Genomic DNA, 27,496 nt, shown 5'->3' with positions numbered 1-27,496 from the left:
CTACTGAGCACTCTGGACCCTGAGGATGGTGGGATACAGGCTGTAGCCACAACTGGGAAAAACTGGCCCCAGAGCCCCAGATACTGGCTCCCAGCCCAACCCTGGTCTAGGTGGCCACTCTGGGGCCAAAAGTCAGGCACTCCCTGCCCTCTGGTCGCCTGAGCCACGGCCCTGGCCCTGAAGGCTTAGTGAGCCTCGGCCAGGGTCACAGGGTGACCCCACAGCCACCCACTCTTGTTGTGGGAAACGCCCTCCCCTGGACGCCCAGGGCTGCCATTCACCCTGCCCTGCAGTGTGCACACACATGCAGACCGCGCCCTCCCCATGCGAGGGCAGGGACCACAGAGACCCAGGCGGGATTGCCGGACAGGCACTGGCTTCTCTGTGAGGCCTTTATTGAGTTTCCAGGGAGACCGGCTTCCCCGAGACACCTCTGGACACACTGGGACCTGGGGGTTAGGGGTGCAGAGCATATGGAACTGTGGGGTGTGGCTACAGCCACAATGCCATTGCAGGGTTTAAGGTGGTTTCATTCTGGCTGCGCGGGAGGCTGGCTCACTGGCTCCCGGCCTCGGGGGCGCCCTTCTCATGCGGGTAAAGCTGCCGGACGAGGTCTCGCTTGTTGACCTTCCCCATCTGGTTCCGCGGGATCTCCTCCACCAGCAGCAGCTCCGAGGGCACAGCGTATGGGGCCAGGACGCCTCTGCAGAGACAAGGGGCCTGAGTGCAGGGGCCGCAGGGATGGTTGGCACCTTTCCCCAGTGGGAGGTTACTGGAGGGGGGTGGTTGGCACCTCGCACACCTCTGGGTGTCCTGACCATGCATGCACACTGGCCAGCACTGCCCCGCCCACGCCAGAGCCAAAGCCCACAGAGTGGGAGGGGCCCCGTTGATGAGGCATCCTCCTGTGAATAGCCTCGGTCAGCTCTGAACCCCACGCTGAGGCTGCAGGCACCGCGGCTATCCTGGGCAGAGCTCCCTGTGCCATGGCCGCACACGGGCCCCTTTGTAAGAGACCAGCAGAAGCACAGGTGCTGCCTGGGGCAGGGGGGCAACAGAGGCAGGACGCACAGCCCGAACCCCAACCCATAGTCACCAAAACGGGAACAGAAGTCCCAGGCATGGAGAGGAGCAGTCTAAAAGCCTGTGAGCTCGCCATTTCTGAGAACAGACCCGTTCTCCTCTGGAGAGCATCAGCTCAGCAAGTGGTCTGGGAGGAACTGGTCAGGGCAAAGTGCCGCCTGAGTGGGAACCCTGCAGAGCTGAGCTGTTTGTTCCAGAGCTTCCCTGCAGGGAAATCCCCACTGTTCAGTGCCTTGGGAGCATCGTCCCTGCTTGATACCTGATCCCGCAGAGCTCCATCTGGGCACGGGATTCCTGAACTAACCCCCCGCCCCTGCCCAGGGGGTGTAAGCCTCACATGGGCTTCTGTGACTGGACAGTGTGATGGGCAGGCCATGTCCAGACCCGGGAATGTGGTGTTGCCGCCCAGCCCCAAGCCACGCGCACCCCTAGATTCACAGTGCCTGAGCTGGGGAGGGCGTGGCTGCCAGCTTCCCCCAACTCCTCTAGGAGCACAGCAGTCTGGGGGAAGGGGCAGGACGGACCTTTACTGGGGGGCAGACAGACTGTGAAGCAAGAATCTTCAAGAATGAAAAATAGCAGCGGAAGGGAAAACATGATTTTAAAATAATCTTAAAAAAGACCCTTATATGGCAACAGACATGACATAGGAACAGCAGCTTCACTGAGCCAGTGTCAAGAAGGACTGGAGTGAGGCCCCTCCTGCATACTCCCCCACCAGGGGTGTAGACAGATCTGGAGCCGGCCCTGCCCTCTGAGAGGAGGACCTTTGCTCTCCATCCATGGGGTGGGCAGTTGCGGGGTCACTATCCATGGCTGGCTTGTGTGAGACACAAAGCCCAGGGTCCCAGCTGCCCCAGGCCCACCCTGCGGGGAGCATCTCCCAGGACCCCAAGCTCTCGGCAGGCAGCAGACCCCATGGAGGGATGCCAGGAGCCTGGGGCAACAAGGAGCCCCTCTAATGCCAGGAGACCCGCTCTCAGCACAGGATGGTGAGCTCTGCCTTTTAACAAAGCAACTGTTTAACCAAAGCAGCAAAGCCAACTAGAATCCTGCTCACGCCTTTGTGAAACTATAACGTTCCAGCTGTGATTCTGCAAATCCAGGGGAATCTAATGGCCCAGCTGTGCTGCCCGATAAACAAGGACTCCGACTGCTCCCGAGACCCCGCTGGGAGAGCCACAAGTATCTTCAGTGTCGAGGAAGCAGCAGAAGGAGGGGGTGGGGTGGGGAGGGGAGAGGGAGGAACCTCCTACATCTAAGATAGAGAACCTGGGGACAGAACTAACAGCTTCTTTCTGAGCTCAGCTGGCAGCGAGCACCCACAGGCCCCTGCAATGCCCTGAGCTCAGCGGTGCCCCCAGCCTGTTCAGCCTGCCCCAGCGTCCTCTGAGCTGGGCTCTGTGAATGGACCTTCCCTGACGAGGTCCCTCCTACACCCGGGAGAGGACGCAGGCGCTCACGGGTCCCCTGTCTGCCTCAGAACCTGCCTGGGAAGCTCAGACCTAAGCCAGGGGTCAGGGTCCTACATCTGCTCCTGCCATCACAACGCAGCCTTCTTGGGGTCCTTCATGCCTCACATGTGTCCGTGTGGGGGAGGGAGCAGCTCCTTAAGGACTACCTTCACACTTATGTCTATGTATGTGGGGGCAGCTCTTGTAAGGACCATGTTGCCCGCTAGCCATCATTACACAGCTGTCTTGGGGTCCTTCACACCTCGAGTGTCTGTGTGTATGGCAGGGTTGGGGGGCAGCTCCCATAAGGACCACATAGCTCAGCCCTCACCTGGCCCACTCCTTGAGCTCCCGGTGGGACAGCGAGTGGCCCTCTTGAAGGGTCACCACTGCGGTGACCCGCTGGCCCCATGTCATGTCTGGAACTCCAATCACAGCCACGTCTGTGGAGGAAGCAGAGGGAGGGATCTCAGGACACAAGAGGACGAGCACTGAAGGCTGCAGGAAGGGCCCAGAGAAGCCCGAGTGGCTAGAAACGTGGGCACAGGGCACCCCTAGGGTGTCAGGACAGCCCGGGACACCACCACTCCTGACCACGGGGTCATGGCCTGCACTGGCCAGCCTGGACCTGAGACGGGGAGCTGCGAGGGGAGCAGAGGACCGGATGGTGTGCCTTGACACACACAGGAAGCCACATCTGGACCGGTCCCAAGATGGCCTGGGAAGCCGAGGGCAGCTGTGTCAGCCGAAGGGCAGGGTCACAGGGCCACTCACCGGTGATGCTGGGGTGGGCCAGCAGGAGCCGCTCCACCTCCAGGGCGCTAACCTTGTAGCCGCCGCTCTTGATGATATCCACAGAGGTGCGGCCACGGATCCAGTAGCAGCCATCCTTGAACACTACTGTGTCACCTGGGGAGAGGCCTGGGTCAGCTGGTTGGGTGTGGCACTGTGTCTCGGGGTGTCTACATCTCTCTGGAACAAGCCGGCCAGTGCCACGTGGACAGCTGGGGCCTTGCGTGATGCCCACACAGACGCCTATGTGGCCACATCCCACAAGGACCATCGTGAAATAGCCCACAGCTTCCCAGGACCACAGAGGCAGGACGTACAAGCCATGGGGCCTCCCTGGGTTCCAGCCACAGAAGGGCCTGGCGTGGGCATCAGGGTAGACCCTTCCCGACAGGACGTGGGCCACACATGGTGTCACGTGGGGGATCTGGCAGGAGGAAGGGACCCCCCCTGCCATGCTCAGTGTGGGTGCTTCCCACCCCAGCAAGGGCACAGGGCACATGCCCACTGGGGCATCGTGGGCACAGGGGGAGCAGGGCTGAGGGTGAACGCACTCACACAAGTGTGCACGCATGTGTGAGACTGGGCACATGGGAACGCCCGCCCGTGCTCTGAGAGCCGCACTGACGCACCACCGTCTGCTCTCACACACTTCACGCGGGTGATTAGCTAGAATAAATCAATATTTCATGATACATTGCCGTCCAACGCAGGAGGCCCATCCATCAGCTCGCTCTCCCGGAGCCCAGCCGCGCGGGGCGCTCCAGCCTATTAAACAAGATGGATGGCTGTGCCCAGCTGGCCGCGGCGGGAGCTGGGCTCCTGAGGTGGGGGCCCTCCTGCCCAACATGAAGCAGGATGAAGGGGAGGCCCTGGGAGCCACCGCGGTCCCGGATGCGTGATGGGTAGGTGGATGGCAGGGAAGGACGCGTGTGACAGGAGTGACAGGCAGGTTGCAGGGACAGGACACAGGGTGCCCCACCCCCCGAGGCCCACCAGGGCCCTGGTACGCGGCTCTGGCTCTGGCCGTGTCCCCTCCACACAGGACGGCTCCTCCATCCCTGAGTATCAACCCCAGCCCAGGGTGGTCCCTCCTGTGGCTTCCAGACCTGGCTCCCACTGGCCTCCGCCTGCCAGAGACCCAGAGGTGTGGGGGTCACTGCCCTGCCCTGGGCTCCGCATCCCACACCTAGTCCCACCAGGGACACCCCCAATGCCCACACCAAGGCTAAGGTGGCCTCAGGGCCCCTGGCCACAACACCTGCACCCTCCTTGCTCTGATGTCAACTAAACCCAGGGCGAGAGCTCCCAACGGCCACACCCACGTCCTCTGGCAGACCCCCCAGCCACGCCCCTTGCCCGGGGGCGCTCACACCCACCGCCCACCTGCAGCGTCTGCTTCTCCACCTGTCCGCCCGCCGCTCTGCTCAGACATCACTCCCATGGCCTCACTAGCTGCCTGGCACCCCGCCTCGACCCTGCACACCAGGTGGTCCACTTACTGACCTCCTCCAGCCACATGAAGAGCACTGAGATAGGGTCTTTGAGCAAAGCCAGCCCCGAGATGGCAGGGCTGGTGGAAGGACATACGGACGATGGACCGGGGAGGTCCCGGGCCTGTGTGCTGGGTGAGGGAGGCCCTGCTACTCCCTGGGGTCACCATCAGGCAGGAAGTAAGGATACACGTCATGGAGGTCCTTGATTCCCTGGTGGCCTCAAACTGGTCACAACATCCTCATAAGAGGGAGGAAGACGGAGATTTGAGACAGACAGACGGACGCAGAACATGAGGATGGAGGCAGAAGGTCCCGGTGGGTCTGCGCCCCTCGGCATAGCCCAGCAGGAGGCCAAGAAGAACAGAAGGAAAACGGACACACGACACCTCCCTTGAGCGGGGCCTGCCTCAACACACAGCTCAGATTGCTCCCTCTTGAAATAAAGTCAACAGCAACTGGTTTTTTTAAGGCACCAAAGCAGAGGGGATGGGAGAGGGCGTGTTGGGGAGAAGACTGGCAGCTGGAAGGAAGGTAGACAGACTCTGTGGACCATTTACAGCCAGGCTGGCAGGTACCCTGGGGGAGGCTCAGAAGATGGCTGAGAGCAGGGCGCAGGGGCACTGGCCCTCAGTCCACGGCTGCCGCTCACGCTCTGGGGACAGAGCGGGTGGACGGCAGCACGGAGCCCACCCCCAACCCACCTCCTGCTCTCAGCCCCCGACCCCCGCTGGACATCGGAGAGGAGAATGCAGCCATCAAGCGCACTAGCGAGACGAGGACAGTCAGAGCCCCAGAGGCAGGGGGCTTGTCGACCAAAGGGCTCCCAGGGCAAAGGGACTCAAGAGGGGGGAAAGGTCACGATGCACCAGGAGCAACGCGGCTGTGGCCAGCAGTGTCCGTGAAAGCTGGACACTAGAGCTCTGTGCCCAGCCCGGCCCAGCCAGACGAGTATGCCGGTGACACAGCTCTCCGGAGTGCACCTCCTGCTGCCCACTTCAGAGGCTCCTGGGAACATGGCCCGAGCCGAGGAGGACGACTCAGGGCTGCAGGGACAGACGTGACCCTGGAGGAAGGAGGTGGGTGGAAGCTGTATGCTGGTGTGGGGGAGGGGGAGCACGGGGGGCTCTCTTGGTGGGGCTGGACAGACGAGCACCCCAACTCAGGAAGCCCCGAATAGTGTGTCCACTGTCTGGCAGTCCCTGGGTGGCCTCCAGCCGCCAGCATGGACACAGCTGGGGTACGAGGGCTCCTCCCCAAACCTGACAGACGGCTGGAATCTCCCAGCTGCCCGTATGGGACCTTGATGAAAACAAGGACCCTCTGCCCAGAGGCCTGGGCCAGCCTGGGCAGACACAGAGGCCAAAGGGCAGCACCGAGGCCCAGCAGGAGTGAGATGGGATGGGACCCACTGTCCGCACAGGAGCTTTGCCAGGTGAAGCAAAGCAGGGTGTGCCAGAAGAACACAGAGAAGCAGGTCTCGGCGACCACCGGGGAACAAAGGGTTTCATGAGACACACAAAGTAAAGCCCACACAAAGGGACGGCCGCCAGGCAGCACCACAGTCTGCCACATGGGCTGTGCCCCGCGGGGTGGCCGGGGCCAGTGGGTCAGCAGTCTGCCCGCACCGCACGTCCTGGGGGTCTGGAGGGCCCTGCTGGGGGGCGGGCACGTGCTAATCATTCACGGTCAGCAGCCGCAAAGGGGTCGACATCCTCCAGCTACACGCGCTGTCACACCCTAACAAGAAACCCTGCCTGATCAATATGCTGCCTGATTCCTGACTGTTGTTGGTCACAACGGATGCACAGGTTACGGAAAAAATGTGTCAGAGCTGAGTGTGCACCGGGTGAGCGCGGGGCAGGTGAGCCTGGAGCAGGGTGAGCGCCGGGGCGGGGCGGGGGGGGGCGGGGCTTAGTCTCACACAACTGAGAGCGTCTCACCCTCACCTGTGGCGGCGGAGCTCACCCAGGAAATTCTGCTGAGAGAAACAAAGGCCTAGAGGGAATCATGCAGAGACAGCAGCCAGTGTCCTGCGCATGGTGCGCAAACCCGTCCGTGACGGCTGTGCATGCCCGCAGACACGCGTGTGTGGCACATGCCAACAGGGCTCCCTGAGGCCGGGATCACTCGGGCCGTGGGTGTGGAAGGCTCGCAATCCTCTGCGGGTTGGACGCACCCGAGGCGCCCATGAACCCAGCAGCAAACGAGGGGTCTATAAACATCGGAGCCTACACCTCTGTCTGTGAATGGATTCCCAGGAGCCCTCCTGACATGCACCCCGCCCGCGGGAGCCAAGCACCCACCCCGCAGCACTGAGCGTCAGCTCCAGAAGAGTCTCTGCCAGTTTGGTGGATGGAGTCTGTCTCCATACTTGCCTTTCACCACTGGGAAGTGAAACAGTTTCTGCATTTTTATGGCCGACCGCACTTCCCCTCCGCTTGCCTGGGGCCTTATTTTCCTCCTGGGCTCTGGGCGCAGGGGGCCACTCTCTCAGCCTGGGTCAGCCCTCATGTCCCAGGCTCCCCAACCTCTCAGTGGACCCCATGCTCAGCCGAGTGTGCAGAGGGCCACGGAACGGCTCCCTTCTGTTTTCTGCTGGTGAACCTTCTTTCTTAGATAAATACCCTTTAAAGTTTTTCTCTGATAATATCATTGTGTTTTCGTTAACAGAAGAAAAAGGGATCATCAACTCAGTGCCAGGTACCCTGTTACATCCTGGTGGGCTTCTTACACACCCTACCCCAGTTACCTGAGCTCCTTCCACAAATGTGTGGGTTTATCATCAGGGATGCTCCATCTCCTATGTCACTAACAGCAAACTGTGTGATGAAACCTTTAAAGGGTAGAGACTTTGTCTCTTTTTTCATACGCTTAATTTAACTGTGGCTGTGCCGGGTCTTCGCTGGTGGGCAGGCTTTTCTCTAGTTGTGGTGAGTGAGCAGACCTCTCACTGTGGTGGCCTCTCTTACTGCAGAGCCTGGGCTCTAGGGCACATGGGCTCAGCTCCTCCATGGCACGTGGGATCCTCCCGAGTCAGGGATGGACCCGTGTCTCTGTTGGCAGGCAGATTCTTTACTCCTGGGCCACCAGAGAAGCCCCAGGAGATCTTCTCTAGAATAAGGCAGAGGTGATGTTTCTGTTTCCTTGTTCAGTTGCCAGTCACTCTACTGCGTCCAGAGGGCAGGACGATTGCGGCGCTGGCTCGGCTCAGGTCTGCATTCCCATATGCGTGCCGTGTCCCCATGTCTGTCCCGTGTCCTCGGCTCTGTCTCGGTCATCGTCTCTGTCCCAGGTTGTCTGTGTCCTCATCTCTATCTTTAGCTTCATCCTGTGTCCTTACATCCATCTGTCCCGCATCCTCGTTTTTGACAGCGGGGTCAGTGTAAAGCCCTGAGGAGGGAGTTTGGGCATCACCGTTCCCCCCCTCCCCAGGGGCCAGCACTGAGCCTGTGCACACGCATGCGTGGAAGGCGGGATGCAGTCAGGGTCATCATCGGGGGTGCTCCAGAAGAGAGGCTCTGATTTCCTGCCTGAACAGCAGCCAGGACCCCAGGGGCTGGCAGGGAGCTCCCGGCGATGGAAACTGAGCTCTGTGCAGGCCGGGGAGGGCGGCCTCTCTCCCCTCATCCTCTGGGAAGCCCCGGACACAGCCCCCTGCAGCCTGGGCCAGAATGTGTGTGGCAGGAGGGCTGGTCGGGGAAAGGGTTAAGTTTAATTCATCCTGATTTCTACTTAATATCCCGCTCGCTTGCCCCGCAGGAGCGGCAGCTGTGCGCTGATTGCCGCGCACATTATGCAGCCTGTATCACTAATGGCCTGTGACAAAGGCACGCGGCTTCCAGGCCTCACCCCCGAGAGCCAATTAAACACACAGACTCCCTTCCTGTTTGCTGTGCATTACAATGAAATTAAACTGAATTTCAAAATCATTTTCTCCTAAAGACATCTCTTTACGATAATTAATGCATGCTATTCCTTTCAACTGAAATATTCATCACGACCAGGGACTGAGACGTGTTATGCTGACTGCCCCTCACTTTGCACGCTGCTGGCCCAGCATGCGCGAGCCCTGCTATTGGCAAAGTCCACAGGGCTTTGGTTCCTGTGCTTTTAAAGAAATAGACTGCAGCTTTAGCTGAGTTTAAAAATAAAGGAAGATGCCCACAAAGAAGTCAGATTTCCAAGTCAGGATGCTCAGAGGGCTCCAGGAGGGACACACAAAAGCAGGATGAGCCTAAAGTTGTATTTCTTAAACCCTGCATTTAAAGGGCAGTGGTAATCTTGTTGCCACCAGGCCGGCCTGTACGAATTCAACGTTTACAAAGGGAGGCTGGAATGCATGAACAGCTGCCCCGGCCCCGGGGCCCAACCACTGAGCTCTCTGCTGGCACCACCCAGGGCCCCTGGAGCAGGCCTCTGCTCTGCTCTGGGGAACTCTCATCCGCCCCCTCCCCTCCTCGAGCCCCACCTGACGGCCCCCAGCACCCCAGGACTGCTGGGGGGTATGCGCATGGCCCTGCTCTGTCACCCAGTGACCTGAGGCCCACGATGGTGGCAGACTAGAGAGTGAATTCTACCCTGAGAACCCACGCTGCCTGAGCCCATGAAGACTCATGTGTGTGCCTCGGCCTGGAGTGGTTCCCAGGGGGTCACCAGGCCAAGGGCACGACCACTGCCTCTCCCACCCCCAGACGCACCCGTGTGCCCTCACGGCTGCGCATCACTCTCTCTTCCGCTCTGCTGCCCACAGAGGAACTGTCAAGAGGTGCGTTTCTAATTAGTAGGCCGTCTCATGATGACAGAGGAGCAGGCCTTTCTTTTGGGAAAATATTGCTTTAAGATTATTAAGATAATTGTGACATAATGCGTGCTCAGCATGCAAGTTTTAGAAATTCAGATAGGCAACAAGCAAAGGACAAATGCCCGGAGCCCCTCTCCTGGCTGTCAGGAACTGCTGGGAGTGTCCTGTGTGAGCACACACCAGTGAATCCCGTGCAGCTACAAACTCGAACACTTCCAGTATCTGCAGAATTGGCCTCATACTCGATGGGACCAATGGGACCAAGGAGAGGGGCGTGGGGGTCGGGGCGGGGGGGTGGTGAGGCACCTCAGAGCAGTTTCTGGGTGCACGGACGTCGGGGGACCCCTGCCTGCCCTTGCACAGGGCCCCAGGCTCTGGCTACACACACTGTGCAGGCAGGTGACAGAGAGCAGACTTCAGGGGACCAAACCAAACCGCAAGCAAACTCCTTCTGTGGGGGTGGGGGAGGGGCTACAAAGCAGGGGGAGTGGGGATGGGAAGGCAGGGAGGGTCTCTGATGTGGAGAGAAGCGGTCCCTCAGGAGGGGAATCCTGACCCTTGAGGGGCAGATGGACCACCACGTGCAGGGCGGCTGGGCAAGGGACAGGGCCAGAGTCTGGCCACAGGGCTGGGGGAAGCTGGCCCCCGAAGCTCACAGCCTCAGGATCTTCTTTCCAGAGGCTGCGGGGGGCTAGGGTACAGTGTCGGGGGTACAGCTTTAAAGACAGGAGATGCAAAGTGCCCCCTTCCCCTCTCTAGGGAGGATTCTGGGGGTGTCCTGCTGCAGCGGTACTGGCTCCTCTTCGTCCCCTCTGGACCCACCCGCCTACCTGTTTTGAACCAGCCGTCTGAGGTGAAGGCGGCTTTCGTTTCCTCCGGCTTGTCCCAGTATTCTCGAAACACAGAGGGCCCCCTGACCAGGAGTTCACCCTCTTTCTCCTCGAACCCTGGGGTCACCTGTGGTGAAAGACAAAGGTAGGCATCAGAGTTCACCCCTTCAGGCTGATCTCTACCACTCCAGTTCCTCCTGAGGCCCATATGCTCTCCTGAGATTAGATGCTTTGATGGGAAGCACCAACCAGCTTCCACGCCCCACTCAGAAACGCTGCCCAAGGCCTCTGTGCCCACCCCGACCCAGAGCTCACAGCCTGGCCTGATTGGCCTGTCTGTCCACTTCTGAGGGCCACGCTCTTGTGAAACTGTCTTCAGGGTGTCTTTTAGACCGACCTTGGACACGGGAGAAGTGGGCAGCTGCCCACATCTGCCATGGCTGCTGGGAAGAGCTCAGGATCAGCAGCTTTGCTGGGCGGGAAGGGGGCCCATGGGGGTTATGGTGGGAGGAGCCGGGTGCCTGGGAGAGCCAGGCAGTCATGAACAGGGACCCTACAGTCTCCCAGCTATGGGCACAGTGAGGGTGGAAGGGGTCTGGGTGTTCTAAGACATGGAGTCGGGGTCTGTGATGCTGGAAAAGGACAGAGCAAAGGCGGAACCACGTTCAGTGGGGCCTCACTGGCTCCACACTCATGGCTTGCCTGACAGCAATGTAACTATGATCCATGAGACCAAGTGCCCCTGGAAAACCCTGCCTGGCTCATCAGGTCCCACCTGAGATGAACTTTTCGTGGGGGAGAACATCCCCCTATTTTAAAGAAAAGAGACCCTTGGAAATGTGCTGTAAAATTGTCTGAGTTGTCTGAGGCCTGGATGGAAAGCTGAATGCCCCTGGGACTGACACAGCGGGTGGACAGCAAGGGGACCCTCCCCACCGCCTGGCTCCCACACAGGACTGATGTCACCCAGGGGGACTGGGCTGCGTGTTCCAGGCCAGAGGGGCTTCTGCCATCCAGTCTGCTCAGAGGAGGTGTTTGTTTTTTCAATTACACCACAGACTTTATTTGAATTTCACCATTTTTCCCACTGCCATCATTCATCTGCTGCACTGCTAACGTCGGCCTGGCCACGGGGTGCCACGTCTGCAGGGCTGGTATGCACAGTAAACAGAGGCTGTGAAAATGAAACTGACGTGGAAACCGACCCCAGAGATGGCAGGCTGCAGACTTAGACCAACTAGATAACAGTAACAGAAAAATACCGACCTCTCCATTGGACGTGAACAAGATCCAGAGTCTCATAACACAATACAGAGTGTCTAGGACACAATACAAAATTAACTCAGCACATGAAATGCCAAGAAAGTGCCAACTCTTATGGGAAAAGGGCATCAGTATGGGACAGCACCAGATGGCACAGGTACTCGGTGCGCCTAAGAAAGACGCTGAAGCACAGATTATCAACATGCTCTAACAGGTAAGAGCAAACACTGCAAATACGGGGGATACAAAGTTTCAGCTGAGAAATAAAAGACACAGGGCAGAACCAAACGGAAATTTTAGAACTAAAACTACAACAAGAGAAACAAGGAAAACTTACTGAATGGGCTCCCTGGTGGCTCAGATGGCAAAGAAGCTGCCTGCAATGTCAGAGACCCGGGTTCAATCCCTGGCTTGGGAAGATCCCTTAGAGAAGGAAATGGCAACCCACTCCAGTATTCTTGCCTGGGAAATCCCACGGACAGAGGAGCCTGGTGGGCTACAGTCATGGGGTCACAAAGAGTTGGACATGACTAAGTGACTAACGGCGGCCGAGAGGAGCTACCACATGCCCGAGGTCAGGGGAGGCGGCTGAGAGGAGCAACTCCACGTCTAAGGGGAGGCAGCTGCGCGGGTGCAGGAGGGCCGAGAGGAGCTACTCTACATCCAAGGTCAGGAGGGGTAGCCCTGAGGAGATACCCCTCGTCCAAGGTAAGGAGCAGCTGCTGCGCTTTGCTGGAGCAGCCGTGAAAAGATACCCCACGTCCAAGGTAAGAGAAACCCAAGTAAGATGGTAGGTGTTGTGAGAGGGCATCAGAGTGCAGACACACTGAAACCATACTCACAGAAAACTAGTCCATCTAATCACACTAGGACCACAGCCTTGTCTAACTCAATGAAACTAAGCCATGCTGTGTGGAGCCACCCAACACGGGAGGGTCATGATGGAGAGGTCTGACAGAATGTGGTCCACTGGAGAAGGGAATGGCAAACCACTTCAGTATTCTTGCCCTGAGAACCCCATGAACAGTATGAAAAGGCAAAATGATAGGATACTGAAAGAGGAACTCCCCAGGTCGGTAGGTGCCCAATATGCTACTGGAGATCAGTGGAGAAATAACTCCAGAAAGAATGAAGGGATGGAGCCAAAGCAAAAACAATTCCCAGTTGTGGATGTGACTGGTGATAGAAGCAAGGTCTGATGCTGTAAAGAGCAATATTGCATAGGAACCTGGAATGTCAGGTCCATGAATCAAGGCAAATTGGAAGTGGTCAAACAGGAGATGGCAAGAGAGAATGTCGACATTCTAGGAATCAGCGAACTAAAATGGACTGGAATGGGTGAATTTAACTCAGATGACCATTATATCTACTACTGTGGGCAGGAATCCCTTAGAAGAAATGGAGTAGCCATCACAGTCAACAAAAGAGTCCGAAATGCAATACTTGGATGCAATCTCAAAAATGACAGAATGATCTCTGTTCGTTTCCAAGGCAAACCATTCAATATCGTGGTAATCCAAGCCTATGCCCCAACCAGTAACACTGAAGAAACTGAAGTTGAATGGTTCTATAAAGACCTACAGACCTTTTAGAACTAACACCCAAAAAAGATGTCCTTTTCATTATAGGGGACTGGAATGCAAAAGTAGGAAGTCAAGAAACATCTGGAGTAACAGGCAAATTTGGCCTTGGAGTACAGAATGAAGCAGGGCAAAGGCTAATAGAGTTTTGCCAAGAGAACGCACTGGTCATAACAAACACTCTCTTCCAACAACACAAGAGAAGACTCTACACATGGACATTACCAGATGGTCAACACCAAAATCAGATTGATTATATTCTTTGCAGCCAAAGATGGAGAAGCTCTATACAGTCAGTGAAAACAAGACCGGGAGCTGACTGTGGCTCAGATCATGAACTCCTTATTGCCAAATTTAGACGTAAATTGAAGAAAGTGGGGAAAACCACTAGACTATTCAGGTATGACCTAAATCAAATCCCTTATGATTATACAGTGGAAGTGAGAAACAGATTTAAGGGACTAGATCTGATAGATAGAGTGCCTGAAGAACTATGGATGGAGGTTCGTGACATTGTACAGGAGACAGGGATCAAGACCATCCCCATGGAAAAGAAATGCAAAAAGCAAAATGGCTGTCTGAGGAGGACTTACAAATAGCTGTGAAAAGAAAAGAAGTGAGAAGCAAAGGAGAAAAGGAAAGATATAAACATCTGAATGCAGAGTTCCAAAGAATAGCAAGGAGAGATAAGAAAGCCTTCCTCACCGATCAATGCAAAGAAATAGAGGAAAACAACAGAATGGGAGACTAGAGATCTCTTCAAGAAAATTAGAGATACCAAGGGAACATTTCATGCAAAGATGGGCTCGATAAAGGACAGAAATGGTATGGACCTAACAGAAGCAGAAGATATTAAGAAGAGGTGGCAAGAATACACAGAAGAACTGTACAAAAAAGAGCTTCACGACCAAGATAATCACAATGGTATGATCACTCACCTAGAGCCAGACATCCTGGAATGTGAAGTCAAGTGGGCCTTAGAAAGCATCACTACAAACAAAGCTAGTGGAGGTGATGGAATTCCAGCTGAGCTACTTCAACTCCTGAAAGATGATGCTGTGAAAGTGCTGCACTCAATATGCCAGAAAATTTGGAAAACTCAGCAGTGGCCACAGGACTGGAAAAGGTCAGTTTTCATTCCACTCCCTAAGAAAGGCAATGCCAAAGAATGCTCACCGCACAATTGCACTCATCTCACACGCTAGTAAAGTAATGCTCAAAATTCTCCAAGCCAGGCTTCACCAGTATGTGAACTGTGAACCTCCAGATGTTCAAGTTAGTTTTAGAAAAGGCAGAGGAACCAGAGATCAAATTGACAACATCTGTTGGATCATAGAAAAAGCAAGAGAGTTCCAGAAAAACATCTATTTCTGCTTTATTGACTATGCCAAAGCCTTTGACTGTGTGGATCACAATAAACTGTGGAAAATTCTTAAAGAGATGGGAATACCAGACCACCTGACCTGCCTCTTGAGAAACCTATATGCAGGTCAGGAAGCAACAGTTAGAATTGGACATGGAACAACAGACTGGTTCCAAATAGGAAAAGGAATACGTCAAGGCTGTATATTGTCACCCTGCTTATTTAACTTATATGCAGAGTACATCATGAGAAACGCTGGGCTGGAAGAAGCACAAGCTGGAATCAAGATTGCCAGAAGAAATATCAACAACCTCAGATATGCAGATGACACCACCCTTATGGCAGAAAGTGAAGAGGAACTAAAAAGCCTCTTGATGAAAGTGAAAGAGGAGAGTGAAAAAGTTGGCTTAAAGCTCAACATTCAGAAAACGAAGATCATGGCATCTGTTCCCATCACTTCTTGGGAAATAGATGAGGAGACAGTGGAAACAGTGTCAGACTTTATTTTTTAGGCTCCAAAATCACTGCAGATGCTGGCTGCAGCCATGAAATTAAAAGACGCTTACTCCTTGGAAGGAAAATTATGACCAACCTAGACAGTATATTGAAAAGCAGAGATATTACTTTGCCAACAAAGGTTGGTCTAGTCAAGGCTATGGTTTTTCCAGTGGTCATGTATGGATATGAGAGTTGGACTGTGAAGAAAGCTGAGCACTGAAGAATTTATGCTTTTGAACTGTGGTGTTGGAGAAGACTCTTGAGAGCCCCTTGGACTGCAAGGAGATCCAATCAGCCCATCTTAAAGGAGATCAGTCCTGGGTGTTCATTGGAAGGACAGATGCTGAAGCTGAAACTCCAATACTTTGGCCACCTTATGCGAAGAGTTGACTCATTGGAAAAGACCCTGATGCTTGGAGGGCTTGGGGGCAGGAGGAGAAGGGGACGACAGAGGATGAGATGGCTGGATGGCATCACCGACTCGATGGACATGAGTTTGAGTGAACTCCAGGAGTTGGTGATGGACAGGGAGGCCTGGCGTGCTGTGATTCTTGGGGTCGCAAATAGTCGGAGACGACTGAGCGACTGAACTGAAGTGACTAACACGCTGAATGGGCTAAGTAGCAAAATGGAGAGCACAAAGGAGAGAATCGTAGAACCTGAAGAAACAGCAATAGATATTACTCAACTTGAATAGGAGAAAAACTACCGGAAAAAATAAACCAGTAATGAGAAGCCAAGACCAGTATCACAAGGGCTAACAGTCATGATATCAGATTCCCAGAAGAGGAAAAGCTAGAGACACAAAGATATTTGATAAAATTTGGCTTAAAATCCCTCAAGTTTGGTGAAATACATAAATGTATTCAAGAAGCTCAAGATTCAAGACTCAAGAAGCTCCATGAGCCCCAAATAAACCCAAAGAAATACAAGCCAAGACATATAATCCAATCACTGAAAACTAAAAAGAAAGACAAAACTCTTGACATCAGGGCATAACTTTGAGGCATTCAAACAACTACTGACTTCTCTGCAGAAACAGTGGAGACCAGAAAAAACAAAACAGAATAACACGTTTTAGGCATTGAAATAATTGACAACCCAGAATTCCAAATCCAGTGAACTTTCAAGAATGAAGATACAGAAAAGACAGTCTTAGATGAAGAAAGAAAAGAATCTTTTATCAGCAGATCTGACCTAGAAAAGTTACTACAAAATTCCTGAGTCAGATTGAACCTGGGAGATCAGAAGTAAAGGAAAAGCAACAGAATTGGTAAATATTTGGTTGAATAAAACCGACTCTTCTTTTCATTGTGAATTTTTGATCACTGAATGCAAAAATTGTACCACTGTCTAAGGAAGCTTGCCATACACGGCGCCATTACGTATGACAACGATAACCTGAAAGGGAGAAGGCACAGTGACCCATGTGGTATGACAAAGACCCACTGCTCCATTCAACTGCAGTCAGCCTCCTAAACCTCTCCTGGGCCCATCAGGGTGAAAGTGCAAGTGAAAGTCGCTCAGTCGTGTCCGACTCTTTGCGACTCCATGGACTATACAGTCCATGGAATTCTCCAGGGCAGAATACTGGAATGGGTAGCCTTTCCCTTCTCCAGGGGGTCTTCCCAATCCAGGGATCAAACCCAGGTCTCCTGCATTGCAGGTGGATTCTTTACTAGCTGAACCACAAGGGAAGCCCAAGAATACTGGAGTGGGTAGCCTAACCCTTTTCCAGCAGATCTTCCTGACCCAGGAATCAAACTGCATTGCAGGCAGATTCTTTACAAACTGAGCTAAAGTGTACTTCCTATGAAAGCCAGTTTTAGCAAGAACTCAGCTAAGTCAGTTTAGTGAGAGGCCCCTCCACTCGGATATCTGCTCACCCTCCTATCTGTCCGGTTCCTCGTCCCCTGCCACCTCGCTGGTGATGGCTGAACACCCACCCACCCAGCCAGCCTTCAGTACAAATCCTGTTAGGATCCTGTTTAGCCAGGATCCCCCTGACCCATGAGGTTTCCTCTTAGTAAACTTCCATCCAGTGACCCCCACTGCTCCTTGGCTGTCACCCCCTCTTGCTGATGCTCTTTTCAGGGCTGAGCCCAGTCTCTCTGCCTTCTGCATATCCCACGAGGGGTCCCTACGCCCATCATGTGGGTCCTTGTCAGCCTCAGCACTTACATGAGCGATGATTACCTTTTCTTTGCAGTAGTAGGAGTTCTGTGTCCTGCTGGAAGTGTCACAATGTTGAGTCTAAGTAGATCTCAAACTGTGAACCATGTATTTTGTAATCCTTAGACCAATTACTAAAAACTGCAAGATGTATGTTCAAAAACTCAGCAGACAAATTAAAATGGAATACTAAAAAAAATGACCCCAAACAGGGCAGTTGGATGAAAGCCAAGCAATGAGAAACTGAGGGCCAGAACCGTAAGCAAATAACAAATGAGAGGTTTAAATTCAAACATATCAACAGTCACATTAAATGTACATGGTGCTCTAAATATAACAATTAGAAGACAAACTTCAAATTAGATTAAAAAACATACATGATCCAACTATGTGCTATCTACAGGGCTTCCTTGGTGGCTCAGAAGGTAAAGAATCTGCCTGCAATGCGGGAGAATCTGGTTCAATCCCTGGGTCGGGAAGATCCCTTGGAGGAGGGCATGGCAACCCTCTCCAGTATTCTTGCCTGGAGAATCCCATGGACAAAGGAGCCTGGAAGGTTACAGTCTATGGGGTCGCAAAGAGTCGGACATGACTGAGCGACTAACACACACACGTGCTATCTATAAGAAACTCACTTCAAATACAGTTACATGGCAGGTTAGGAGCAAAGGGATAGAACAATATATGCCATGCAAACATCAATCAGAAGAAACCAAGCCATAGATCAGGAAGAGTCTATATTAATACAAACAAAATAAATTTAACAGCAGAATGTTACCAGCAGCTTCATGGTTGTTCAGTCACTAAGTCGTGTCCAACTCTTGCAACCCCGTGGACTGCAGAATGCCAGGCTCCTCTGTCCTCCACTATCTCCTGGAGTTTGCTCAAATTCATGTCCATTAAGTCAGTGGTAATATGTAACCATCTCATCTTCTGCTGCTCCCTTCTCCTTTTGCCTTCAATCTTTCCCAGCATCAGGGTCTTTTCCAATAATTAGACTCTTCGCATCATGTGGCCAATGCATTAGAGCTTTAGCTTTAGCGTTAGTCCTTCCAGTGAATCTTCAGGATTGATTTCCCTTAGGATTGACTGGTTTGATCTTCTTACAGTCCAAGGGACTCTCAAGAGTCTTCTCCAGCACCACAATTTGAAAGCATCAATTCTTCAGTGCTCAGCCTTCTTTATGGCCCACCTCTCACATCCATACGTGACTGCTGGAAAAATCATAGCTTTGACTAAATGGACCTTTGTCAGCAAAGTGATGTTTCTGCTTTTTAATACTCTGTCTAGGTTTGTCACAGCTTTCCTTCCAAGGAGCAAGCGTCTTTGAATTTCATGGCTGCAATCACCATCTGCAGTGATTTTGGAGCCCAAGGAAAGAAAATCTGTCCCTGCTTCCACTTTTCCCCCTTATATTTGCCATGAAGTGATGGAATCAGATGCCACGACCTCAGTTTTTGAATGTTGAGTTTTAAGCCAGCCTTTTCACTTCCCTCTTTCACCCTCATCAAGAGGCTCTTTAGTTCCTCTTCACTTTCTGCCATTAGAGTTGTATCATATGCTTATATGAGATTGTTGATATTTCTCCCAGAAATCTTGATTCCAGCTTATGATTCATCCAGCCCGGGATTTAATATGATGTACTCTGTATATAAGTTAAATAAGCAGGGTGACAGCATACAGCCTTGTCGTATTCCTTTCCCAATTTTGAACCAGTCAGTTGTTCCAGGTCTGGTTCTAACTGTTGCTTCTTGACCCGCATATAGGTTTCTCAGGAGACAGGTAAGGTGGTCTGGTATTCCTATCTCTTTAAAAAATTTTCACAGTTTGCTGTGATCCACACAGTCAAAAGCTTTTGTGTCGTCAGTAAGCAGAAGTAGATGTTTTTGTACAATTCTCTTGCCTTCTCTGTGATCCAACAAATGTTGACAATTTGATCTCTGGTTCTTCTGCCTTTTCTAAACCCAGCTCGTACACCCGGAAATTCTCAGTTCATGTACTGCTTAAGCCTAACTGGAAGGATTCTGAGCATTACCTTACTAGCATGTGAAATGAGTGCAATTGGACAGCAGTTTAAACATTCTTTGGCACTGCTTCTTCTTTGGATTAGAATGAAAACTGACATTTTCCAGTCCTGTGGCCACTGCTGAGTTTTCCAAATTTGCTGACATATTGAGCACAGCACTTTTAACAGCATCATCTTTTAGGATTTTAAATAGTTCAGGTGGAATTCCATCACCTCCACTAGCTTTGTTTGTAAAAATGCTTCCTGAGGTCTACTGACTTCACATTCCAGGATGTCTGGCTCTAGGTAAGTGACCACACCATCGTGGTTATCCAGGTCATTAAGACCTTTTTTTGTATAGTTCTTCTGTGAATTCTTGCCACCTCTTCTTAATCTCTTCTGCTTCTTTTAGGTCCATACCATTTCTATCCTTTATTATTCCCATCCTTGCATGAAATGTTCCCTTGGTATCTCCAGTTTTCTTGAAGAGCCTCTAGTCTTTCCCATTTTACTGTTTTCCTCTATTTCTTTGCATTGTTTATTGAAGAAGGCCTTACATGATGATAAAAGTCAATTCACCAACAAGGCAGAGCAATTATAAATGTGTATTCACCAAGCATCAGACTTTCAAAGTCCAAAAACAAAAGACCGATAGGGAATTCCCTGGGGGTCCAGGGGCTGGGGTTCTGTACTCTCACTCCTGCGGGCCTGTGTTCAATCCATGGTCAGGGAACTAAAATCCCACAAGCTGCGCACGACTGACAGGAGAAACAGACAAACAATTCTGGCTGGCGAATTCAACACTCTTCATGTGGTACTAGAACTCGTAGGCAGAAAACCAGCACAGATACGAGAGAGACCTGAACACCATCATCAACCGTTTTCATCTAAGGGACATTTACACCCCAACCAAAATCAGCAGAATACACACTGTTCAAGCGCACCAGAACAGTCACCAAGAAAGACCACATTCTGAGTCATAAAACACATCTCAACAAATTTATAAAAACGGAAATAATACTGAGTATGTTTTCTGACTGCTGCTGCTGCTAAGTCGCTTCAGTCGTGTCCGACTCTGTGTGACCCCATAGACAGCAGCCCACTAGGCCCCTCTGTCCCCGGGATTCTCCAGGCAAGAACACTGGAATGGGTTGCCACTTCCTTCTCCAACGCATGAAAGTGAAAAATGAAAGTGAAGTCACTCAGTCGAGTCCGACTCTTCAAGACTCCAGGGCTGTAGCCTACCAGGCTCCCCGTCCATGGGATTTTCCAGGCAAGAGTACTGGAGTGGGGTGCCATTTCCTTCATTTCTGACTGCGGTGGAATTAAATTAGAAATCAATAAAAGAAAAAATTTTAAAACTTGGAAAATAAACAACATACTTCTAACTTATCCATCAATCAAAGAAAAAGTTTTAAGAGAAATTAGAAAATATTTTGAATATAGAAAATATTTTGAATATAATGAAAATTAAAATACAATGTATCAAAATTTCAGAGGTAAGGTTTCCTTGGTGGCTCAGTGGTATTCACCTGCAATGCAGGAGTCATGGGTTTGATCCCTGGGTTGGGAAGATGTCTTGGAGAAGAAAATGGCAACCCATTCCAGCATTCTTGCCTGGAAAATTCCATGGACAGAGGAGCCTGGTGAGCTACAGTTCATGGGGTTCCAAGAGTCCGACATGACTTAGCAACTAAACCACCAAAGCTAAAGCAACGCTTAAAGGGAAGTTCATATCATTAAATGCATATATTAGAAAAAAGGGAGTCTCAAATCAATAACCTAATGTTTTACCTTAAGAAAAAAGAAAAAGAGAAAAGTAAGCCAAAAGCAAGTAGAAGAAACAATATAGATAAAAACTGAAACCAATTAAAATTGAAAAGAGAAAAGAAATAGAGAAAAATCAAGGAATTCTGAAGTGAATTTAAAAAAAAATTTTTTTTTAATGGATAAAATTCTAGCAAGAATAACAAAGAAAAAAATAAATAGACAAATTATCAATATGTGTTGTGAGAAGGGTATCACTTTATACTAAGCAGACATTAAAAGGTCAATAAAGGAATACTGTGAAAAACGCCATGCATAAAGTATTCAATTTCTCAAAAACCACAATCTACCAAAACTCACCCCAAATGTAACAGATGATCTGAATCGTCTATAACTATTAGAGAAACTATATTCATAGTTAAAATCTTCCAAAAATAAAAAAAAGAAACCACTAGGCCTGATGGTTAGGTAGAAATTCTATAAAATACGTAACACCAATTATATGCAATCTTCTCTAGAAAATAAAAGAGGGACACCTCCCAACTAATTGTATGATGCCAGCATTACCTTCATATGCAAGACAAAAAAAGTCTAAGAAAACTACAGACTAAAATCCGTCACGAATACAGATGCAAAAATCCTCAACAAATGTCAGTAAAGCAAATCCAATACTATATAGAAAGAATGATATACCATAACCAAGTGGGTGTGTCCTGGAAATGCAAGGCTGGTTCAATATTAGAAAAATCATGCAGGGACTTCACTGGTTAAGAATCCACTGGGCAATGCAAGGGACAAGGGTTTGACCCCCGGTTGGGGAACTAAGGTGCCACATGCGGGCTACAGTTCATGGGGTCGCAGCCAGAGCCCGTGCAGCACAGTGAGAGACTGTGACATGAGGCAACCAAGATTCCGAGTACCACAACTAAGACCCAATACAGCCAAATAAATAAGTAAATGTTAAAAAAAGAAAAATCATTCAGTGTAATCACCATGTGAGTTAGTTGCTCAGTTGTGTCTGATCCCGTGGACTGCAGCCTGCCAAGCTCCTCTGTCCAGGGGATTCTCCAGGCAAGAATACTGGCGTGGGCTGTCATTCCATTCTTGAGGGGATCTTCCCAATGCAGGGATCGAACTCGGGTTTTCTGCATTGCAGGCAGATTCTTTACTATCTGAGCCACTAGGGAAGGCCATAATCCATCATATTAGCAGCCAAATAAGGAAGAAGAAATTAATGCAGAAAAGACATTTGAAAATATCCATTCATGAGAAAAAACTCTCAGCATATAAAAAACGGAATGGGATCTACAGAAAGTCTAGCTACTGTCATGCTTCCAGTGAAAGACCTAATACCTTCCCCATAAGATCGGAAATAAGATAAGGACATTCACTCTTACTACTCCTATTTGACATCATACGGGAAATCCTAGTCAGGGCAATAAGTAAAGAAAAAGAAATGAGGGATACAGATTGTAAAAGAAACAAATTTGTTCTATTTGCGACTGCGTATATAGAAAACCTCAAGGAAAAATAATTTTTAAAACGTCCTAAAGCTAAAAAGTAGGAAGTCAAGAAATACCTGGAGTAACAAGCATTTTTGGCCTTGGAGTACAGAATGAAGCAGGGCAAAGGCTAATAGAGTTTTGCCAAGAGAACGCAACACAGTGGTCATAGCAAATACCCTCTTCCAACAACACCAGAGAAGACTTCACATGGACATCACCAGATGGGCAACACAAAAATCAGACTGATTATATTCTTTGCAGCCAAAGATGGAGAAGCTTTATATGGTCAGCAAAAACAAGACCGGGAGCTCACTGTGGCTCAGATCATGAACTCCTTATTGCCAAATTCAGACTTAAATTGAAAAGAGTAGGGAAAATCACTAGACCATTCAGGTATGACCTAAATCAAATCCCTTACAATTATATAATGGAAGTGAGAAATAGATTCAAGGGATTAGATCTGACTGACAGAGTGCCTGAAGAACTATGGATGGAGGTTCGTGACATTGTACAGGAGGCAGTGATCAAGACTATCCCCAAGAAAAAGAAATGCAAAAAAGGCAAAATGGTTGTCTGAGGAGGCCTTACAAATAGGTGTGAAAATAAGAGAAGCAAAAGGCAAAGGAGAAAAGAAAAGACATACCCAATTGAATGCAGAGTTCCAAAGAATAGCAAGGAGAGAAAGAAAGCCTTCCTAAGTGATCAATGCAAAGAAATAGAGGAAAACAATAGAGTAGGAAAGACTAGAGATCTCTTCAACAAAATCAGAGATACCAAGGGAATATTTCATGCAAAGATGGGCATAATAAAGGACAGAAATGGTACGGACCTAACAGAAGCAGAAGATATTAAGAAGAGGTGGCAAGAATACGTAGAACTATACAAAAAAGATCTTCATGACCCAGATAATCACGATGGTGTTATCACTCACCTAGAGCCAGACATCCTGGAATGTGAAGTCAAGTGGGCCTTAGGAAGCATCACTACGAACAAAGCTAGTGGAGGTGATGGAATTCCAGTTGAGCTATTTCAACTCCTGAAAGATGATGCTGTGAAAGTGCTGCACTCAACATGCCAACAAATTTGGAGAACTCAGCAGTGGCCACAGGACTGGAAATGGTCAGTTTTCATTCCAATCCCAAAGAAAGGCAATGCCAAAGAATGCTCCAACTACTGCACAATTGCACTCATCTCACACACTAGCAAAGTAACACTCAAAATTCTCCAAGCCAGGCTTCAGCAATACATGAACCATGAACTTCCAGATGTTCAAGCTGGATTTAGAAAAGGCAGAGGAACCAGAGATTAAATTGCCAACATCTATTGGGTCATCAAAAAAGCAAGAGATTTCCAGAAAAACATCCACTTCTGCTTTATTGACTATGCCAAAGCCTTTGCCTGTGTGGATCACAACAAACTGTGGAAAATTCTTAAAGAGATGGGAATACCAGACCACCTGACCTGTATCCTGAGAAAGCTGTATGCGGGTCAAGAGGCAAGAGTTGGAACTGGATATGGAAAAACAGACTGGTTCCTAATCGGGAAAGGAGTACATTAAGGCTGTATATTGTCACACTGCTTATTTAACTTATATGCAGAGTACATCATGAGAAACACTGGATTGGGTGAAGCACAAGCTGGAATTAAGACTGCTGGGAGAAATGTCAATAACCTCAGATATGCAGATGACACCACCCTTATGGCAGAAAGAGAAGAAGAATCAAAGAGCCTCTTGATAAAAGTGAAAGCGGAGAGTGAAAAAGTTGGCTTAAAACACAGCATTCAGAAAACTAAGATCAGTGGCATATGGTTCCATCACTTCGTGGCAAATAGATGGGGAAACAATGGAAACAGTGACAGACTTTATTTTTTTGGGCTCCCAAATCACTGCAGATGGTGACTGTAGCCATGAAATTAAAAGACGCTTGCTCCTTGGAAGAAAAGCTATGACCAACCAAGACAACATATTAAAAAGTAGAGACATTACTTTGCCAACAAAGGTCCATCTAGTCAAAGCTATGGTTTTTCCAGTAGTCATGTGTGGATGTGAGAGTTAGACCATAAAGAAAACTGAGCACCAAAGAATTGATACTTTTGAACTGTGGCGTTAGAGAAGACTCTTGAGACTCCCTTGGACTGCAAGGAGATCCAACCGGTCTATCCTAAGGGAAATCAGTCCTGAATATTCATTGAAAGGACTGATGTTGAAGCTGAAACTCCAATACTTTGGCCACGTGATGCTAAGAAGTGACTCACTGGAAAAGACCACAGTGCTGGGAAAGATTGAAGGTGGGAGGAGAAGGGGAGGACAGAGGATGAGATGGTTGGATGGCATCACCAACTCAATGGACATGAGTGTGAGTAAACTCCAGGAGTTGGTGATGGACAGGAAGGCCTGGCATGCTGCAGTTCATGGGGTTGCAAAGAGTCAGACACAACTAAGCGACTGAACTGAAAGTTAAAAAATGAATTTACCAAGATACAAAGTGAATAGCTTGAATCAACCGTATTTCTATATACTAGTGATAAATTAGAAACAAAACCCAAAAAAATTCTGACCTTACTTACAATCATTGAAAAAGAGAAAAAGGAGTAAGAGATGGAGAAAGGAGGAAATATTCAGGTATGAATCTAACAGAACATGTACAGCAGCAGCATGCTGAAGATCTCACTCACACAACCCCTGCCAAACAGAACTAAATGGGGAGGTGTACCAGGTTTACAGATTGAAAGAATCCTCAGAGTAGAGATGTCAGCTCTCCCCAAACTGATATATAGTTGAATGCAATTTTCACCAAGCTCCCAAAAGGATTTTTTGTAGATATAGGCAAACTATTTCTAAAATGGTATGGGCAAGCAAAAGAACTAGAACAGCCAAAAAACCTTTGAATAAGAATAAAGTTGCTAGATTAACACTACAATTTTGAGATTTACTATACAGTCACAGTGGTTAAGACTGTGATACTGCAGAAGAACAGATACACATACAGTGGAAGAAAATATATCTGGGGTCTCAGCAGTAAAGAATTCGTCTGGAATGCTGGAGTCGTGGGTTCGGTCCCTGGGTGTGGAAGATCGGCTAGAGAAGGAAATGGCAGCCCACTCTAGTATTCTTGCCTGGGAAATCCCAGAGATGGACAGAGGAGCCTGGCAGGCTACCTTGGGGTGCAAAAGAGTCAGGACTGAGCAACTAAACAACACATATATTCAAATAGGTATATACTTTACAAACAAGAAAGAGTAGTCTTCTCAGCAAATAGCATATGAACAACTGGACCTCCATATGGACAAAATAAGACCCCTGATGAGCCTGCACGGGGGGAAGTCACCACATGGTGTCACTGCACGGAGGTGGGGTGGCAGGGTGTGCAGGCAGTGAGCCAAGGACCGGCAGGAGTGGACGCCCACTTGGGGCCACTGTCAGGAGGGTGAGCCCGCGTGTGTGGAGAAGGACAGGTGCACTGGGCACAGGCCAGCGGGCTTTCCTGACTCAGGTATTTTTGCAAATTTCCGTTAAGTTTGAAGTGATTTCCAATTAGATGTTAACAAAACCCCTGAACCACATCACCAGTAGGCCCCCTGACTTCTGAACATTACAGTCCCTCCTGTCTGGACTGTGTGGAGTGTGGGCATCCATCAGATGAGAGCTGGAGGGTTTTGCTGCGAGTCCCAGGTCAGGGACATAACCAGTACTTTTCAGCAACGTGTTCAGACCAGGCGTGTACCTGGGAGCCCGCGTCCTCCTCTACCGCCGCCAGCAGTGCACAGTACCTGCGTCCAGCTCCCCCCAGCAAGGCCTGAGCCCAGGTGCCCTGCCTCTGGGCCTCACCCTGCCACTTTGTCCCACTAAGCGCGGGGAGCTGCGCGGAGGCTCCATGCAGGTTTTGCCCCCGTGTGGAGACTCGCTTTATTCTCTCTACAGGGTCCCTACAGGGGCAGGGCGGTGAGAAGTATCCAGAGACCAGCTCAGCCTTGGAGTGGGGGCACTGCCACCCCTCTCGTGAGCACAAGCATGGGGGGGGGGCGGCGCGTGGCAGAGGGGGCAAAAGACCTGTTGGTGAGCCATCCAGACAGCTCCATTCCCACGGGCCCTTCGACTGAACTGGAAATGCTCCAGAGCACGCCGCCTAGAGCTCCAAGTCCCAAGCTTCCTCACCCTTACTGTCCCCAGGGCCCTGGAGCCCCACCCCTGTGGACCACTCATTTCCTTCTCTGACTGTCAAGATGCTCAGGGCCCGGGCTGCCACTTCAGAGCCTCCTATTCTGAGCATGTTTCAGTGAGGAAGGCCCTACAGGCTGGAGCAGGAGCTGGCGGAGGGGGCAGGCTGCTCGCCCCACAGGCACGAAGTCATTAGGCTTGGCTGTGACTGAGAAGGGACCTGCTCCCCACCCCGTGTTCTCTCCAGCAGGTCCCGAGACATCTCGCAGAAAGGTGCTCAGGCACCCGGAGGAGGGTGGTGCAAGGGCCCCCATGCTGTCTGTGCTGCTGATGCCTATGGGCCCAGCTATCCACACTGTTCCTCTGCTGGGGAGACCTCCTCCAGTGCGGGGTCCCTGGAAAAACACCAAAAATGGGGGCGGGCTGAGCGTCTGGAGGGGTGGTGCGGGGAGAAGGGTGTGGGGGGAAGCTGCCCCGATACTGCAGGGAGGGCTGGACGCTGGGGCAGGTGACTCGGGTGTGGGCAGGAGTCCATGAGGAGGCAGAGGGGACCTCAGGGAACAGGCCAAGAGCCAAAAAAGGATCCTGTGGATGTGAGTGTGGCCCTGCAGCTGGGCTGACGCTAGAGCCCAGGCAGAGTTTGGTCAGGGAGTGATGACCAGGGCTGGGGACCTCTAGGCCACCCTGAAATCTGCCCACACACTGTGGACATGAGCAAGGCTGGTCTAGAG

The 27,496-nt window shown here is 50.7% G+C and overlaps 1 protein-coding gene across 2 annotated transcripts in view; it reads right to left on the bottom strand.

Annotated features, from left to right (window-relative positions):
• Nucleotides 1–378: 378 nt before the first annotated feature.
• ACSF3 (acyl-CoA synthetase family member 3) overlaps nt 379–27,496 on the bottom strand; it is a 44,491-nt gene continuing 17,373 nt past the window's right edge. For both annotated transcript variants that reach the window (XM_061387020.1, XM_061387021.1), the window contains 4 exons: nt 10,454–10,580; nt 3,312–3,446; nt 2,869–2,980; nt 379–703 (listed from right to left, as the gene is read on the bottom strand). In XM_061387020.1, the coding sequence (XP_061243004.1) occupies nt 556–703; nt 2,869–2,980; nt 3,312–3,446; nt 10,454–10,580 (522 nt within the window). In that variant the 3' untranslated portion in view covers nt 379–555. The remainder of the gene's footprint in view (nt 704–2,868; nt 2,981–3,311; nt 3,447–10,453; nt 10,581–27,496) is intronic.

This window comes from Bos javanicus, chromosome 18, assembly GCF_032452875.1.
Source record: "Bos javanicus breed banteng chromosome 18, ARS-OSU_banteng_1.0, whole genome shotgun sequence".
NCBI classification, from domain to species: domain Eukaryota; kingdom Metazoa; phylum Chordata; class Mammalia; order Artiodactyla; family Bovidae; genus Bos; species Bos javanicus.
The sequence above is the reverse complement of the archived record's forward strand: the minus strand, read 5'-3'. Positions and strand labels throughout refer to the sequence as shown.